Below are 18,205 nucleotides of genomic sequence, written 5' to 3' on the forward strand. Positions count from 1 at the left end.
AAAAATTAATTGTTAAAGGAATCCAAATATACACACTTGGCATTTATAATCCAAATACTATAGAAATTATATTTAAATTAGGAGTCAAAACGATGTGTTTTTTTAATGGAAAAATCCCATATATTTTCTAGACCCTTGCAATATAATTGCACAAAGTATTCTATGTGGTAACTGGTTTGCCAAGGATGTATGAAACAACATCTGTACTTGTTTCACACCCTGCACACACCACATTCAAGCACATTCAGTTATGTTCACTGCACATGGGAGTGTGACTTCAGGTATGCCTGCACAGTAATGTGAAGCTGGAATATAACACGAAACAGCACAAGTGAACATGGGACACAGCTTCAGCTGTAAGGGCTAAAAATGAGACTATAAAACCTCCAAGAATGCTGGATTTGGCTGTGCTTGGTGTTTTGTGGTGTGTCCCTGTACTGATATTAATTTGCTGTAGTACAATTAAAGTTAGCATGGCACATCCTGGCTATACTACACTTATTTCTTCAAAGTGCTGTGCATGCATATTTTTTTTTTTTATTTCTTCAAGTCATGGAGTTTTATATCCAGCACTTTACTTTGCTTACTTTCATGTCTTCTGCTTAGGCATGAGTATTATACAGGCATTTATAGGGCCAGAAGTATGCCTTGGCCTCTGTAATTGGTAAGAATAAGCAAATTGTAAATCTAATGCAAGACTTTACAAGTTCTAGGCAATGGGGAGGGGATGACATCAGTCCTATTTACACTAAGGCCAGTTTTCAGATGAGATGTAAAATTTTATAGGATAGTGGAATATTGTCCTGGAGGCCAGATGTATCTTGCAAGCTGTCAGCTGGGCAGGCTTTGATTCATGCACTAGTATTCATAACTTCATTTTGCATTATAAATGATAATATTTACATGCAATTCCTCTGAGCAATCACCTGCCTCACTTTGTGAGTACCAAGTAAAATTCCAAGATTATATAAATGATTTGTTTAAAATAGGACATATTGTTGTTCAGAAAAATTGGATTTATTATCCAGTGTGCTACAAGCCAATAATTACACACTCAAAAGAGACTTGATTGTTCATTTCAGAGTTGTGCACCCAGGTCTGGGTGCTCAGTGGTGTTCTAAAAATCAAGCACATTGCCTATAAAAACTTCTTAAACTTAGTAAAACACAAAAATATAGTAAAATTTCTTCTGAACACAATAAAATTGCACTACAGATTCTGTTTTTGTCCATGTGCACTTCATGAGTCCCAAGTCAAGTTTCAGTTTTGGGGGTCCTTCTGTTAAGATCACCACAAAGTTGGAGGAATACCTTTGGTCTGTGTAATGAATTCATGAGTCCAGTCATTTCAATTCCATGGCTCTGTGTGTGGTTAGCAGTACCTGAAAAGGTCCTTTCCACTTCTCAGCTAGTGGAGATCTTTCCAGGTTTTCAGGTACTCTTGATCTCCATGCTTGAAAGAATATATTGGTGACTTGATTGGGACTGGTGTTCTAAAGAGCAAGTACCTGTGTAATAATTTCAGGTTTTTGTTTAAAGACAAGAGATAATCTGTTAAAGCTTTTTCTCTTACCACATCACCTGGTCAGTTTTTCCTGTCAGTTTCACATCATGTGGTGTACCATATAGAATTTAAAATTTTTCTCAAATTTGTTTTTACAACCTGGCAGACTCCTTCCAATGTATCAAATCAGTGGTTGAAAAGGGAACTTTTACATATACAGGGTTTTAGTGTGCCCAAATTCTGCCTGCAATTGGAATAAATGCATCCCTTAATTCAGTCTTACCATCAGTACTTTCCTGGTCCAAATTATCACTATCCTGATTCTTTCTCAGAGAAACCAACAATTGTGCCCCGTTTTCTTCACTATCCACTTTCAGACACCTTTTCTCTATACTAGAAGCAGAACAGCAACAAGATAATTTCTTTTTCTCTTCCATCATCATTAACACATTTGAATCAAACACCAATTACCTGCATTTCTTTCTTGTTTTATGACCATTTCTCAATGAGAAAAATGAATCCACACACAGGATTTCATCCCACTTATCTAATCTTCTGCAAAATAACAGTTGTAGCATGTTATTATAATTTAATGTTCCCATTTCTGGCCACTTTTTATCACCATCCAATTTATATTTTGGCCACCATTGAGTACAGTATTTCTTTAACTACCACTTTGTAAGAAGTTCTCCACCAAACTTGTCCCAGTGATTCAAAATACATCCTAATGGAGAACAAGGAGAAGGTTTAACTGATTGCCCCATTCCACATTGTTACCCAAAAGAGAAAGTTTTTTAACCATTACTTCATACACTCCACTTGTCACTCTCAAGCATGTAAGTGTGAGTTTTCCAAAATTCTACTACACAACACCAATTCCACAATATTACATCAATCCCTCTATTTACTTTATACAGTCTCTTTTCATGTGTTGCATCTTTGTGTCTCTTATCCACTCCTGGGTGAGAAGATACTTGCACAGTCTCTGACCAAAAGGCCAATGGATGCTGGAGTTACATAGTGCTACAAGTTACATAGTTCTTCTGTTAATTAGTGTTCTACCTTCTGTTGGTCAATGATTCTCTTTCTTCTCATGTTAATTACTCCACGTGCTCAGTCTTTCTTTTCTTTTGGGTTGGTGGATTTCTTGGGTCCGATGGTTGCAATGTACCCCTGCCAGAATTACCTTTTACCCAGTATGAGCTGATTGCCGCACGATGTTGAGTTGACTTTGTTTCTTTCTTATCTTGGGAGTTCTGCCAAATGTGGGCCTTGTGGCCCATAAATTCTCCATTCTTTGTGTCCATTATCAGTGTGACATCCTTCTCCCCAAGCTTTATTAACCTCCCCCTAGGTCTGAGATCATCAAAACTTGTCCAGTTGTAAATTTTAACATGGCAGTATTAGTGAGTAATTTATTTTTCTAATACCTCAGCATCACTGAGAACTTGGCAGTGTGAAATACAACGCTGTGTTTTGTCTCAGGTACATACCAGGCAATGTGTGTATTTGTGATTGTGATATGTGTGGAAACTGACCATGAGACAGTTATAAAGACGAATTCTAATAATAACTGAGGAAAGTAAAGCATGGAAGAAGGCCTTTGAACCTATCTTTTGTTTGCAATTAACCTTAGTTGATTTAGGAACATTTGAATTAAAGTGCTAAGGATGTTGCTCTTTGCTTGTAGTTAAGCCTTAAAGAGTTTTGCAATAATAACCTTCTGAAGTACAATTTTAGAATATTGCTTGTATCCTTGAAACAATAGCTTTGGAATATATATAAAGGAAACATGCTTATCTCACACCTTAACAAAACAGAGAAAAGCAGGTTGAGAAAGGAAGATGAACATCAACTCAAGGATTTATAGTTTCGACCAAGGGAAGCTGGACATCACTGTTATGAGATTTATAGTCCTTGCAATTAAAAGGTGGGCCCACATCTGGGGGAGCTGGACTTCACCAGATGGGATTCTTCCTTCTTTCGGAAACTGCACCACCACCATCTGGGGATACTCCTTTCTGGGATACATCCAGAGAAAAACTAAATCACAACAGTGTATAGAACTGTGACGTAAAAATTGGGAATAGAAACTGATGATGAGTAAAAAGTGTGAATAGAAACTGCTAAGAAAGCTTATAAGTACCCCTATAAATACCTGTAAGCCTCAACTATCGGTGTGCAGTTGGAGGGAAAACTTCCCCCATTGTACCCAGTGCTGTATTGCTCATACTGTACCGTATTAATTAATAAATTGATTGCTGCTTGAATATTAGCCTAGTCAAGCTTCTTATTTATAACATTAGCTGCTCTTTGTTCCAATTAAGTCTCCTTCCTTTTTGATTGGGAATGCCTTTAAGCTGAAGAAGGGCAGGTTTAGGTAATATATTAGGAAGAAATTTGTTACTGTGGGGGTGGTGAGGCTCTGGCACAGAGAAGCAATGGATGCTCCATCCCTGGAAGTGTTCGAGGCCAGGCTGAGTGGGGCTCGGAGCAGCCTGGTCTGTGGAAGGTGTCCTGGCCCATGGCAGGACATGGCAGGGATCTAGATGGCCTTTGGAGTCCCTTCCAACCCAAACCATTCTATGATTCTATTTTGATGTAAGTTACACTACAAACACCGTGCGCAGACAACCTGCGGTTCACAAACTTGGGGATACTTCTTCGTGTAAAAGCAGCGTGACCTTTATTAAGGAACGGGCAGTGCTTTCTAACCGAGCCGAGCACTCCCGAACAGCCTGGGCCGGTCGATGCCCTCATGGCCCAACGCGGGAATCCGGGCCCGCTGCCGGAGCGGGCACACCCTTAATGGCGCCGGCCGCTCCCCCGGAAGCGGCGCCATTTCCGCGGGCGGTTGCCAGGGGGACGCAGCGCCGGCTTGGGCGCGCTGCCGTGAGGGCCAGCCCGTCGGCTCCTGCGCTCCGCCGCGATGTTCATCTACCTGTGCAAGAAGGTGCTGCTGGGGAGGCGCGGGGCGGCGGAGGGCAGGCTGCTCTCGGGCAGGGAGAGCTGCCCTGGGGAGTCCCGGGGATCGGGAGCGCGGAGCCCGCGGGGGCTGAGGGGACCCTCGGGGCTCTCCCGCCGCCCGCGGCTGCTGCGGCACTCCCGGAACGCTGTCCCGCTCTGTCCCGCTCTGTCCCGCTCTGTCCCACTCTGTCCCGCCGGTTCCCCTGGCCTGGCTTGGGGCTTCTTCAGTGTCCCGCTGCTCCGGCAGCTCCGCAGTGTTTTCCCCGGCAGGCTCTGGACGCGGCTTTTCCGCTGGAGGCCGAAGCTCTGTGCACTGTGTGACCCCTGTCACCTGGTTTTGTTGCTCAGCACACCTTTGAAGGTGTCCTGTTATTATTATTTACTGCATAAGTTCAATTGCTTGAGGGTGGCACAGTTTCTCTTATGCTTACAGTTCTGTCTTCTCTCTTTTTTTGCGTGTACAGGTCTGTTAATAGAAATAAATTTGTCTCTTGTGCTATTGTAGATGTCTCTGAGGTGTTCAGATAAGACGATGTAAAATAAAACGTGGTTATTGCGACTGTGTAGAGATACAAAATACTTCTTTTTCAGATTGCAATTCCCGGTAATATTCGATTAAAATGTATTTCCTGGAATAAGACCCAAGGTTTCATAGCCTGTGGTGGAGAGGATGGATTACTGAAAGTAATAAAATTAGAAACACAAACAGGTAAGTGGGAGAGGTGTGTTAGTTTGTTAGTTTTTGTTTCTTTTTTTTAAAATTTTTTAATTTGTATTTTAACAAAACCTACCACACTTAAGCATAACTTCTTCCCCAAGTTACTTGACAATATTGCATATGTTTTAAATCTGTACATAACTATTATGTATTTCTTGTAACATCAAATTTTTTCATCACTGTCTTATGTGTACAGTTTTTCTCCAGCTGGTCTTATTTAGCACACAAATAATTTGTCTGCCCATTATATCTGCTGAAGTTTTCTTCAGTGCTGCTTCCTTTTTTTTTTTTTTTTAGGGCATATAATTAATTATTTTTGTGTAGGCTCCCTCTTTATTTTGTAACTTACTTTGTTATTTCTTAATTTTATTTTAATGTTTTCTACCATCTTAATTATTTTACAGAGAAAGCTGTGTATTTTCTTTTAAATAAATATGTTCCAGAAAAAGTAAAATCCATTTTCAAAAATTTTGAAACTTTTTTTTCTGAATGTAACAAAATGTGATAACCATATATATTGTTGTGGGGTTTGGGGTTTGTTTTTCTTTGGTTGTTGTTGTTTTTCTTTTTTGTTTATTTTGTTGCTTTTTTCTCTGAAAAACTGCTAGACCATAAGGTGTGTCTCAATTTGGATGACAGATGTGAATGGCAAACACATGGAACTGAGGGGTGGAAATTTCATCCTGCAGTTACTATGTACTTCTTTTTAAGTGGTTCAGTGTATCTATGTAAATTGTGATTAGAGCTTCAGTATTCATAGAAACATGATAACAGGTATGCTTTCTAAGTTTTATTTTCATAGTGAATTCTATTATTTTTTAGATGAGGCAAAGATAAAGGGACTAGCAGCTCCTAACAACATTTCTGTGACTCAAACTCTAGAAGGTCATAGTGGTAAGTGTATTTGGGCATTTGGTCTGCTTTTTGTTAGAATAGAAATACAATATTTTGTGAAGCTGACAGAGTAATTTTGGTATAACTTTTTATTGTAAACCCAAAATAAAGTTTGTGATTATTCAGCATGGTATCTAATAGCTTGGCTGTATATTTTTACCATGACATCTTGGATAAGGCTGTTTGGCTTTTCTTTTTAATAATATCTGTGAGATTACTGTTACAGTAGTTTTCCATTTTCTTCTGAAGAAATGAAAATTGGTTCAGTAAACTTGATTTCTGTGTTAAATATATGACAATTTTCCCCTTTATTGACAAATAACAGAATGTGTATATGCATAGACTGCACTGTACAAAGTTTAGAGAGGTTAGAAAGCAAGCTGGAGAAGTATAATGTGTGAAAGTAAAAACTGAATGCAGCACAAATTAGGGAGGACTTCTCACATGAGAAATGCTGGATGGTCATCAGCCATGGACAATGGGATATGAAGAGGATGCTAAAATCCTTGCATTATTTGAGGAAATGGACTTCTTTGTGAGGACTTGCAGTTGAAATCTGCCAAGAGTCAGGGTATTTTAAGGGCTTAATTAAATAGGATTGGAACAAATTAATTGGGAGCAATTGATTTAGCTGATACTTTGAATGGATGTCTTCAATTCTGAAATAGATTCCTATTACCCTAAAAATCTCTGACAATCAGAATATCTTTGATTGCGTCTGTTGATAATGTTCTTGACTGAAGCACTAAAAATGGAAAGGATACAGAGAAAATGGGTACCCAGCAGTGAGGGGAGGAAAAAGTGTGATACAATTTGATCTGCAGTATGGAACTGATAAAATTTCAAGTGTGTATTTGTGAGTGGGATCCCATATGAAGCTTGAGGATCTGAAGGATTTGTGTGTAGAATGCTCTTTTGGGTAATTGTCAGGGGGATTATGTTTTAAAAGTGCAGCAATAGTGAGGATCAGACTACTAAGAGGAAGAAAAACCCCAAACTTCCTACAGCTGCAAAATTTTGTCAGTGACCCAGAGTGTCAGACGTGGTCAGAAACTGCAAAACCATGATTTGGGCTTTGGGTGTGGAATCAACAATGAGCAGGATTTGGAGAAGATGTTACTCCAGTGGGTGAATACAGAAGCAAAAGGAGCTCTTGAGCAGAATTTTGAAAGAGGAAATAAGTGACACAGAAAGAAACCTACAACTAAATCCAAGTCAGCAATGTAAATTTCTAAAAAGCTCCAGGTTGATTAAGTTGGATGTTGTATTTTTTATTAACTACTTAAATAATGCCAGTAAAAAGCTTTTTATCACTTTCTAGGTTTTGTGCAGGTTGTGACATGGAATGAACAGTATCAAAAATTGACTACCAGCGATCAAAATGGCCTCATCATTGTGTGGATGATGTACAGAGGTATTCTGCAGGATAAACTTGAGATGGCATAATATTCTGTGTCATTAGAAATATTTTTATCCCTCACCTGTAGTTTTTACTGTTGTTTTTCAGAGTTTTTATTTTGCAGATTGTATAGCTCAAAATAGTTTTAAAATTACTTTCAAGTTTTATTGTAATATTTGTCTGTAATTTTATAGTGTAGTCACATGACACAAGGCATTTGTCCTGCAGAGCTACCACAGATGAAGATATCAGTACTTAGCCATGTGCTTGATAAACTGCTCTAATTTTTTTATCTCTGTTGCTTGGAATACAGCATGAAAAATATATTGTGCAGTGAGCACAAGCATGTTAGTAGACTACAAGAACTTATCAACACTGCATAAAGCATCAATTAATTACTCTCATAAAACCTATCTTTAGAAATGTTTAAGGTAGTGAACCAATATGACTAACCAGTGTATGACTATAATTATCTTTTATTGCTCTTGACCCTTTCACACACACATATACTGTGGTTCACTGGAATTCATTTAAAAGCCAGCAAACCTCACATCAAGGTAACTGCTTTCCAACACATGTGGGAAAGAAAAAGAAAATAAAAGGATTTCCTATTCTCTTGGGAATTTTAGTTTAATGAAAAATGGAAACAAAATCTTAGCTGTTCTTCTCATTTCAGGAGTAAAGAATAAGTCTTTCTGGCTGATACATGATGGCTGCTGTCACATAAATAATCTGTTAGTTTTGGAAAATAATCAGTAAATTACTTATTACCTATTCCTAGCGAAACCAGTTGTTCCTTCTGTTTATGTTTCCTATTTTATTGTCAGTTCTGAAATTCCTGAAGCACAGAGCTCTTTCTGTAGGCCCCTCTTGGACTTTGGCTCCCCTTTCCGAGTCCTCATTCATCACGGTTGGCTTTGGGAATGAGCAGCTCCCATGGGAGCGCTGGGTTTCACAGTAACTGTGTCTGTGCCTTCTGGGGACACTGTGCTGTGGTCTTGCTAGGCTTTTACTGCAAGGGCAGCTCAGTGACTAGCATGTACCTTGAGTCCTCTAGAGGTAACTCAGTTTTTCTTTCACTTCTTATAGGTTCTTGGTATGAAGAGATGATTAACAACAGAAATAAATCAGTGGTTCGAAGTATGAGCTGGAATGCTGATGGCCAGAAGATTTGTATTGTATATGAGGATGGAGCTGTGATTGTTGGATCAGTGGATGGTAAGATTTTAAGCCCTACTAATTGTTGTGCTGGCACACAAATTTGTTTGTAGTGTTATATACACAGTGGCTCTGTTTCTCTAGGTAAATATAGTTAATAGTTATTTACTAATTGTTGCTTTGACTTCAGCTGTGTTAGTTTTTACATTGGTAGCTTGCATCCTGTTTTTAAATTTTTGTGGTATATTTTTTAAGTGCGGTCATTGTTTTGTTCCAGGCAATCGCATTTGGGGAAAAGACTTGAAAGGCACCCACCTGTGCCACGTGGCCTGGTCCTCCAATAGCAAAATTTTGCTCTTTGGAATGTCAAATGGAGAGATTCACATTTATGACAATCAGGGAAATTTTATTGTAAGTTCATTGTGGTATAATTAAGGATTATAATTATAATATCAGGGTATAATAATAATAATTATATATAAGGATTATAATTTACTTCAATAGGCATAAAAGCTCACTTCCTTTTAATTTATTAATGTTTATTTAATTGGTGGACATCAGTACTGAGAACTGGACAACCTCCTTGAATAAAAGCACAGAGCTTTTATTCAAGAGTTCTGCAGCTTTTTATTATAATTACTTCTTTTTTGGTAGCTAAATGATTATCACATCAACTAATGCCTTTCAGCCTTGCCATAGTTACTGAAAATGCAAAGTAGGAATGGTCAGACTGGTGAAATGAAGTTAAACTCTTAGGGGCATCTGAAAATCTTTACTTTCAAAGATGTTTGTGGTGATAGGTCAGATTTAATATTTTTTAGCTGTTGTTTTTTTCCTTCTTTCATTATTTGGAGGAACTAATGCTGGCTTAAAGGATATTGATTTATTACAGCTTCTGCTTCCTAAAGTATTAGCACGCTTTTAGAAAAAGCAATAGTTTATTTTCCTATTGCTCCTATCATTCTTTAGAGAGATCCTGGTAGTGAGTAGAAAAATAAAAGGAAATAGCTGTAGTATATTGCTGAATTCCTGCAACCTAGATTTATTTATTTATTTATTTATTTATATCTACTTACTTAAAGTATTGGAGTATGACTGTAACAAAATGCTAAGTAAAACAATGACTTTAAAATCCGTGTATTTGAGACTGTGTTTTTAACTTTTAGATGCTTAATATGGTGAATTTTCTTCTCCTTTTCATTACCTTCCTAAGAAAGGATCTGCTACCCTTCCCATTTTCTTTTCTTTATCCTCCCACTGTATCTTTCTCTCTTTCCACTGTGTGAGTCATGGTATTTCCAACTGCTACAAATTACTGAAATTCTTGAAATAATTTGCTGTCATTTCCCCCACCATATCAACAATATGCATGGTTGTGCTTTCTCTCCCTCTCCCCCTCTCTCCCATTACTTACCTGGCATTCCTCTTGGAATTCATTCAGGAATTCCCTTATCTTTCAGACAAACCCTTACTTGTGTTACCAGGTGTTCTGGGCTAGTTATTGCAAGAGTTCTCTTAATTGGTGTTCTAATTTGGACATTAGTTTTTTCCAATTTTTTTTATATGTTATTTAGTAAACTTTAGTCAAGAAAAAGCAAACAAAAGTTTTTTTGTTATTTTTGTTGATGTTGTTGGGTTTTCTTTTGTTGCTTTTTAAATTTTGTGCCTATGAATGGTTTGAAACAATGATTATTTTTTGCTGTGTTCCAGGGGGTTTCTCATGGTTATATACATGTGTCAGTGGTGGCCTTTTTACGTTGCTGGTTTTCTTGAAGTTACTTTTCAAAGAAGAAAAATGCCAACATTGGGGTACTTCTTTGTAGTTAAAAATATATGTTTTTTGTATGTCTGATCTGGCTTTGATTATATAAGGAAGTTTTTCAAACCCATAAAATTCTGAGAACTTCAACATTTTTCTTGGGACAGGAAATCAATTTTGCTTTGACATCTTGTCTTGCAACTGTCAGTAGAGATTTAAATTATTCTTTAAATAACATGTTTTATATTACTTGAATTAACCATTCCTGTGCAGGTGAAAATGAAGTTGAGCTGTTTGGTGAATTTAACTGGAGCTTTCAGCATTGCTGGGATACACTGGTACCACGGTACCCAAGGCTACATTGAGCCCAACTGCCCTTGCCTTGCTGTCTGTTATGACAATGGGAGATGCCAGATCATGAGAGATGAAAATGACTACAGTGAGTACAAAATGTAGAGTGCAAGTTACTGAGCTTCCCTTGACTCAAAATGTCTACTTGTGTTGATATTCTATGTTTATTCCTTAAAAACTAGATCCTGTTTTGATTGATGCTGGTATCAATGTAGTGTGTATTCAGTGGAACTCCAATGGAAGCATTCTGGCACTGGCAGGCTCCCTCAAAGCAGCTTCTCAAGATAAAGATATCAATGTTGTGCAATTCTACACTCCCTTTGGTGAGGTAAAAATATTTGATACATAGCGTAAATATTTGGGGGTTTTCTTCTTTCTAAATTTTATGATGTTTTGCTACAGGGTCATTACCAGTGGAATTTGGAAGCCAAAATGTAGGTGTTCAGTGCTCTGAGCTATCCATCTGGGATATCCACATGGATCTGGGAACTGGACCATGTACCCTTTTAGAACAGCAGCATAGTGGCCAGTGTGAAAATCCTCTCTCAAAACATTAGTGATAGGATAAGTGTGGTGTCTGACTTTGAACACCAGATCTCTGACATGAGACTATGGAAGATAAGCAGTTTGGAGCTCAGGTAGCAGTCCAGATCTCAACATCTGTGTATCAAATCCAGAAGTAGTTGTCTTTCTATACTGGCTGTGTAAGAGACCTGGGCATCTCTAGATTAGAAGCTGAAAATACAGCAGTGAATGAGTATTGATATTAAATACTTGATATTTGCTCTTTTATATGGAATCAGTAAAAGTGGCAAAAAGGCATCTTGTATCAGTAAAAGCAATGGCTCAGAAACCTCAAAAAAGCTAATTTTTTTTCTAAACTTCTTCATTTCACTGTTGGTGCTGTTGTTTTGTAAATGGTTTTTGTCCATCCTGGCTTTTTATAGTAGATTAAATGTTTGATAGTTGAGAGACAACTGGTCAATTTTTTTTTTTTTGTGCTATTTTTACCTTACCAGGTAATCTCCTGTCCCCTCTTGGTAATACACTGAAAATCAGTGAGTTAATGTTGTGTATCAGAGTGTAATGAAGCTTGTCCCTTGTGCAGAGGAAGTACTGGCCAGCTCTGAGCTGTGCTGTGACAGGGGTTAAGATCCAACATCATCTACAGGGGTTGCCTTAATTGAAAGGATTTAATGAAACCAAAGGTTTTGGCAATAATGTTGCATCTCTGGTTGCTGATGTCCTTTGGATTACCTGAAACTAGTGTTCCAGATTTTCTATTTAGTGTTTAAAGTTTTCAGGTTTTAGAATTGTTTTGTACTCTTTCTGTACTCAGATATGGACTTAGCATTTTTGGAAGATGGTATTTTCTGTGAATAATGTGTGAGCAATATTTTGACTTAGTATGTGCATCTGATCAAAGGCATGAAATAGGTACTCAAAAGGAACGTTAGAACTGAGCATCAATGTTCAAATATTTTTTTAAAGCCTAAGATTATTCAAAAATGTACAGTAAATAGTAGATAACTGTATCTTTTACTACATACCTCTATATTATTTGCAACTAAAATGGTACCCTTTTAGAAGGATACCCAAAGAAGTGCTCTGTAGGACTTAGGTTATACTTTTGAAAACAGTATTTTTTTTCTAATTGTTTCCTTCATTCAATTTTAATTCTTCAGCAATATAAAATATTTGAAAAAAGATGGAAAGTGTACCAATTGCCTTTCTTAGATTCTTTTGGGAAGGGGATAGAGAAGAGGAAAATGTCCATTGCCTCACTGAAAATTGTGTTCCTTTGCAGCTAATTAATTGCCTGCTCTTGACATTGAGTAGAGATATGTTTTTATTTGTTTAAGCTATCAACTGTAGTTTAGAGTGTTGTATGTGAACTGACTGATACACTGCCAGTGTCAGTGAAACTTCTGAGGCATGTCAGGATCAGTGCTACTGCTGTGTTTTTATTGTGACTGAAATCATAAAGGTGATTCAAATTACCAACCAAAGGGAATAATGTTTATAATGTCATTCTCTATCTACTGTTTATTTCTTCAAGCTTGAACTATCACTGAGTCCTGTTGTTTCTTTCTCTCTTGAGAAATAAAGTGCAAATGAAAAAACAAACCAAGCCTGAGGTGAAAGAACACATTAGGGTGTACACCTTAAATATCTCTCTTTCTTTGCATATGTATTGCAGTTTGAGAATTGTTATGTAAAGAATATCTATAGGGCTTTTTTCAACAACAATCAAAACAGTAATTTATGTATTTTAGAGTGGCTTTCCTGTGATAAATTCAAATCTTTTTCTTTCCTTGTTCTAACCAAGCACTTACGCACACTGAAGGTTCCTGGCAAACAGGTCTCTTCCTTGTCCTGGGAGGGAGGTGGACTGAAAATTGCCCTGGCTGTTGATCATTACATATATTTTGCAAACATTCGTCCACATTACAAGGTATGTAGTAATGTGAAACTTCATTGTATTAATTAGTTTCCTGTTACTTATTCTCTTTCTGATCAGGCTGAAAAAGTAGCTTGCTCTATTATACGCACATATATTGTGTGTGTATATGTATATATATGAAACTAGTGCTTAACTTATGATTGCAGCTTGATTAGCACTACTGACTTGCAGTTTTAATAGAATGTGGGGGTCTGTCATGGTGATGCAGTGGCTTGATATTGTAAAGCCATTGCCTTTACAATTCATTTGGAGTTTCACTGTCACAATAAGGAAACAACTGGGCATGATTCTAAATTTGGTAGGACTTGAGGATGCCATTAGGTAAGGCTGCTGTGTTTTCAGTGCTGTTTGGTTAACTAGGTTGGGCTGAGTCATATGATGGGAATTGTTTGAGCCTTACTTTATTGCCATTTTTTTTAGTGATGAATTATTCATTTGAGACTGGGAAGTTGAGTAGACACCTGAACAATAGGAGTGAATGCAACCTGACAGATGTACTTCCTGCTTACGTTTCAGTTCCCAATATACTTCTTACAAGTGTGTCTCATCTAATTCTAAATAATGTTTTATCTTGTTTACCACCTGAGTTTTTTCATTTGTTGTCTTTTTTTTTTTAGAGTTAGAACTATTTCATTTAAATTTACAGTTTAACAAATAATAGCACTTACTGTCCAGTATAGAGTATTGTATACTTCTTTTCACAGCACAGGATATGTTCTTTAATCATCGGTGTGTAGCCGCTGTAATTACAGAGAGTGCAATGTGAGGAACATCCTGCAGCTATATTGAAATGTATTTTGGTCAGGGAGTTGTAAACATAAGTCTGCTAGGAAGCATTTTCAAATAGTTTGTTGTAAATATTCTGGAAAAGACTTTGGAAATCTGAGCTGGAAATTAGTCTTGCAGGAAATGCTACCTAATGTTTATTCTGGGAGATGTGCAACAGCTGGAACACAGGCCTGTTGCTTTTTCTTAAACTCATCAGTATCTAGGAGACCATGTGTGTTTCAAGATCTGGCACAGTTAGCAAATTAATAATACTTTGAAACTTTAGTTTTAGGAACTGCATATGTAAGCTCATTTTTTTTCCATTTTGCACAATTGAAAAGGAAAGAGATATGTTCAAATTAATTTATTCCTGCAGCAAATAAACTTAATATGTTGGCAGTATGCTCTATTTCAGTGTTAAATATTTTTATGGTGAATGATAAATGTTTTCCTTCAATAAATACTTCTGCTGTGTTTTGGTAATATAAGTTACTCCCTTTTAAGAGCTACATATTCGAAAAGGTGATGGTCATTAAATGGGAGTGATTCAAAGCTGTAATTATCTTAGGCTGGATTGGAATTAATGACCTGGAGATGTAGAGTTAATATCACATTACCAATCTACTGAATAATCTGTTTTCTTCTATTTTTCAATAAGCCATAATAAGAGAAAGGGGGCTTTAAATGAATGTGACAGTGAAAACTATGAATTGAGCTGATCTTTTTAAAAATATTCATAGTTTGCATGGAGTTGTAGTACTAGTTTAGAGTCTGTGGGTCTACTCTAGAAGTTCTTCTGTTGATGCTGTAGTTCATCGCTTTGGTTTCATTTCCTGAGGAGTGTGGGAGCCTCTCTTGCCAACACTAATAAGCTTTTTCTTCTCCCTCTCTAGTAGATGCTGATGCAGAGAATTCTATTAGGTTTTCTACAATTGCATCATCATCTTTTGCTTTATGTCTCATTTATTTGACAGATTCACCTCCTTCCTATTTTCAGATTCTGTTGTATTAGAAAGGATTTTCATATTATATTTTGTACTTTAAATCAGTTGAATGCAATAAAATGCATCCTCATGTATGTTCTGTTTCTTTTGCCTTTTTGCCCTTTCTTTTACTTGTTACAGGAATAATTACATTCTTCTGGGAGGAAGGGGGGGGGGTTTTCCATGGTACTAATATGGAAGAGGTCGTGTGAGTTATTACAGTGCTCCTGTATAATTGCTTATTTTTGTCTGCCTCTGGAATTGCACTGTTTAAGGTATTTATTGTATGTCCTATGGGAAATGAACTTCAGGTTTCTGAAGTTCACAAAGTAGTCACAAAAGCAAGCAGTAGACACAAAGCAAGCATTTTCATGGCAAAAACCATCATCACTGGCTATTTCTGAATACCTGCTGAACTATATAAATATACTTATATACCTGCTGAACAAGGAGGAAACAGGGCAGAGTGAGATCTTGTCAAATTTTAAGGGTGATCCTTCAGTTCTGATGGTGATAGAAAAAGCTTGCTGTGACAGAAAAGCTACTTTGTCAGTTTATTATTCCCGTATCTTATTATGTGAGCTGTGTTCTCATAATAAATCAGGTTGTCACTTGACAGGTAAGAAGTTTTGAATACTAATTGTGTATTAAAACTCTTTCATGGCTGGGACCATTCATTATTGAATTCTTGTGGTTTCTGATTGGTTTTACCAACATTGTGTTTCTTGGCAGTGGGGTTACTGTTCCAACACCGTTGTTTACGCCTACACCCGAGCAGACCGCCCAGAGTGCTGTGTTGTCTTTTGGGATACAAAAAACAATGAGAAATATGTGAAATATGTCAAGAGCCTTATTTCCATAACAACTTATGGGGACTTCTGTGTTTTAGCAACTAAAGCAGATGAAAATCAGCCTCAGGTAAAATCTGTCTTAATTTTCATTTGAAATGCTCTGTTCCATGTGTCAGTTCTTTACAGCCGGAATACGATGAAATGTAAAAGTTTGAATCTGCCTTAGAATTGTGTCAGTTGTCATTTGGCAGAATGGCATAAATGAGCTCTGTGTTCAAAAACACACAGTCCCAACAAACAAAAAGTAGCTGATTCAAATTAACTGCATCTACAGATAACTCCTAGCAGCCATTAGTAACCTAAGAAAAACTGCAGACTTCCAGATGAATGTTTCTTCAGAAATATTTGGAACAGTTCTCCAGAGACAAGGTTAAAGCATGAGAAGGGTAATGAATATTTTGTCAGTCAGAAATGGAAAAGATGGGGCAATTTTTTAGTAAGTTACATTTTACTGCAAACTTCTTTGTTTATTAATTTATTTTATGTGTAATCACAATTGATAAATGTATTCTTTGGTTAATGAATGTTCTGTTAGTGTGATACTGTTACATGATTTTTCCTGTGTAATCATTTCAGTATTATTTTCTGTATCACTTATATATTGCTTACAAAGGAGGAGCAGGAGACAGAGTCATTTGGTGCCATGGTAAAAATCCCCAAATGTGCTGTAGTGTTGCTTTGCTTCATTGTGCTATAAATGGTATACTCTCATATGGATTGAAAACATGGGATTGTGGCCATTTGCTGAAGTTGAGTGCTGTAAAATAATTTTTTTTCTGAATTGTAATTTTAAAGGAGGAAACAAACAGTTGAGAGACTTAGTGTAACTCTATTGAGCATAAATAAGAGATTTAATTTTCTCACCTGAAAATTACAGACAGTAAGGACCACCTATCATTTGTTTTGAAATGGCTCCAGTGTAATTATTAACACTGTGAGTTGCCAGGTTTTAGGAAATGAAGTGCACAGGTTTGTGGGTAGCAGTTATTAGTTTGGTTTATAAGAGATTTTGGTCATTAGAATTGTGGTTTCAGGATGGCAGAATTTAAGCAATAGCTAATGGGAAAAAATTACTTAATTTCAGCAGGACTTGTTTAAAGATATTGCAAGTAGATGTGTCAGTAAATTAAGGACTTCGTGTTGATATCCATAACAAGGCTGGATAAATCAGCCAATGGAAACTTCTTTCCCTGGCACCACTGTGTGTGGGTCATGCAGCCTGTCTTGGATACTTTTACTCCATTACTCCTTGACAGGCTCTGATCTGCTGACTTGGAGTCTCAGAAATGACCAGAAAGGACATAAAAGAGAAATTTATTGTAGACTCAATGTGGTGATAATTTACCAGAGAAGAATTAATGTAAACATGATATAAATAAAAAACAAGAGTTAAAAAAGCCATGTGTGTTTTCCTACACAGGCAGAGGCAGAACATTTTTTTTTTTTTAAATGGAAATCTGAGAATGCTGGTGAAAAGTTTAACTTATGAACAAAGAAAGAAAAGTACTATTTTTGTGAGGTACTTATTGGTGGCCAAACCAGAAAAAAAATAATCAAAAGAAATCCACTTTCAGCTCTCTTTCTTTAGAAGAATGAAGTTCACACAGTAGATGAAAAGCTAAATTGAGCTGCTCCCATGTGATGAATAAGATGTTAATCTATCAGTTTAAAAGGGTAGCTGTACAGTTACTGTAGTCTGCTACCACAATTACATGGATTGTTCAGGAGGTGAAAGAGCCATGAAAAACTAATTATCTTTCATTTCCAAGAGAGTCAGGGTAACAGCTCATGGGTAATTCACATTTTGGTAACCCAAAATATACATTTTGTATATTTTACTTATTTTAAATTTAAAAACTTTACAATAAAAGTTGCTCCTTAACTTCCATACTTCTCAGTCAAGGCATTTCCCTGTGCAATAACCATTCAGATATTTAATCCTTGATTTAGACCTGAAGAAATAAATGCATAAACTACAACAATAAAGCATTATTGTCAAGTGAATTTTTATGTATTTGCATCTTCCTGAATTTAACAGCCCAGTCTCTGAGGTAACTGTGCTATTAAAGCCTTCCTGAGTGAGATTACAAGAAGGGAAAAACTGAAAAAAAACCCCTCATCACTTCTGTAGTACCTGTGATACTGCAGGGCAGAGGGAAAGCCTTGTTGACAATTCTCCCCAGACTGTTACCCTCTTGGAAGTTCAAGGAGGTGGAGATCTGCAAAGCATAGAACAAAGATCCTAAGTTCTGGGAGTTTATTAGATTGTCTTTTGCATGAGCAGCTGATGAGAGCTAAATCCCTGAGTCAGGGCTGTATCATGCCTGTAAATGCTCTCAGTGCAGCCTGTGCCTCACACAGCAGCAGGGGAGATGCTGCCTGTCTTGCCC

At 37.0% G+C, this 18,205-nt stretch overlaps 1 protein-coding gene across 2 annotated transcripts in view; it reads left to right on the forward strand.

The window, feature by feature from the left end:
• Nucleotides 1–4,411: 4,411 nt before the first annotated feature.
• The window catches only part of WDR35 (WD repeat domain 35), a 42,506-nt gene continuing 28,712 nt past the window's right edge, over nt 4,412–18,205 (forward strand). The window contains exons 1-11 of one of the 2 annotated variants that reach the window (XM_059468008.1): nt 4,412–4,456; nt 5,062–5,179; nt 6,011–6,082; nt 7,404–7,496; nt 8,571–8,699; nt 8,917–9,050; nt 10,672–10,837; nt 10,932–11,077; nt 13,079–13,204; nt 15,697–15,882; nt 16,429–16,461. In XM_059468008.1, coding sequence (XP_059323991.1) covers nt 4,433–4,456; nt 5,062–5,179; nt 6,011–6,082; nt 7,404–7,496; nt 8,571–8,699; nt 8,917–9,050; nt 10,672–10,837; nt 10,932–11,077; nt 13,079–13,204; nt 15,697–15,882; nt 16,429–16,461 — 1,227 coding nt within the window. In that variant the 5' untranslated portion in view covers nt 4,412–4,432. The remainder of the gene's footprint in view (nt 4,457–5,061; nt 5,180–6,010; nt 6,083–7,403; nt 7,497–8,570; nt 8,700–8,916; nt 9,051–10,671; nt 10,838–10,931; nt 11,078–13,078; nt 13,205–15,696; nt 15,883–16,428; nt 16,462–18,205) is intronic. The other variant, XM_059468009.1, reaches the window with a different exon arrangement.

Source organism: Ammospiza nelsoni, chromosome 3 (genome assembly GCF_027579445.1).
Source record: "Ammospiza nelsoni isolate bAmmNel1 chromosome 3, bAmmNel1.pri, whole genome shotgun sequence".
Classification (NCBI taxonomy): domain Eukaryota; kingdom Metazoa; phylum Chordata; class Aves; order Passeriformes; family Passerellidae; genus Ammospiza; species Ammospiza nelsoni.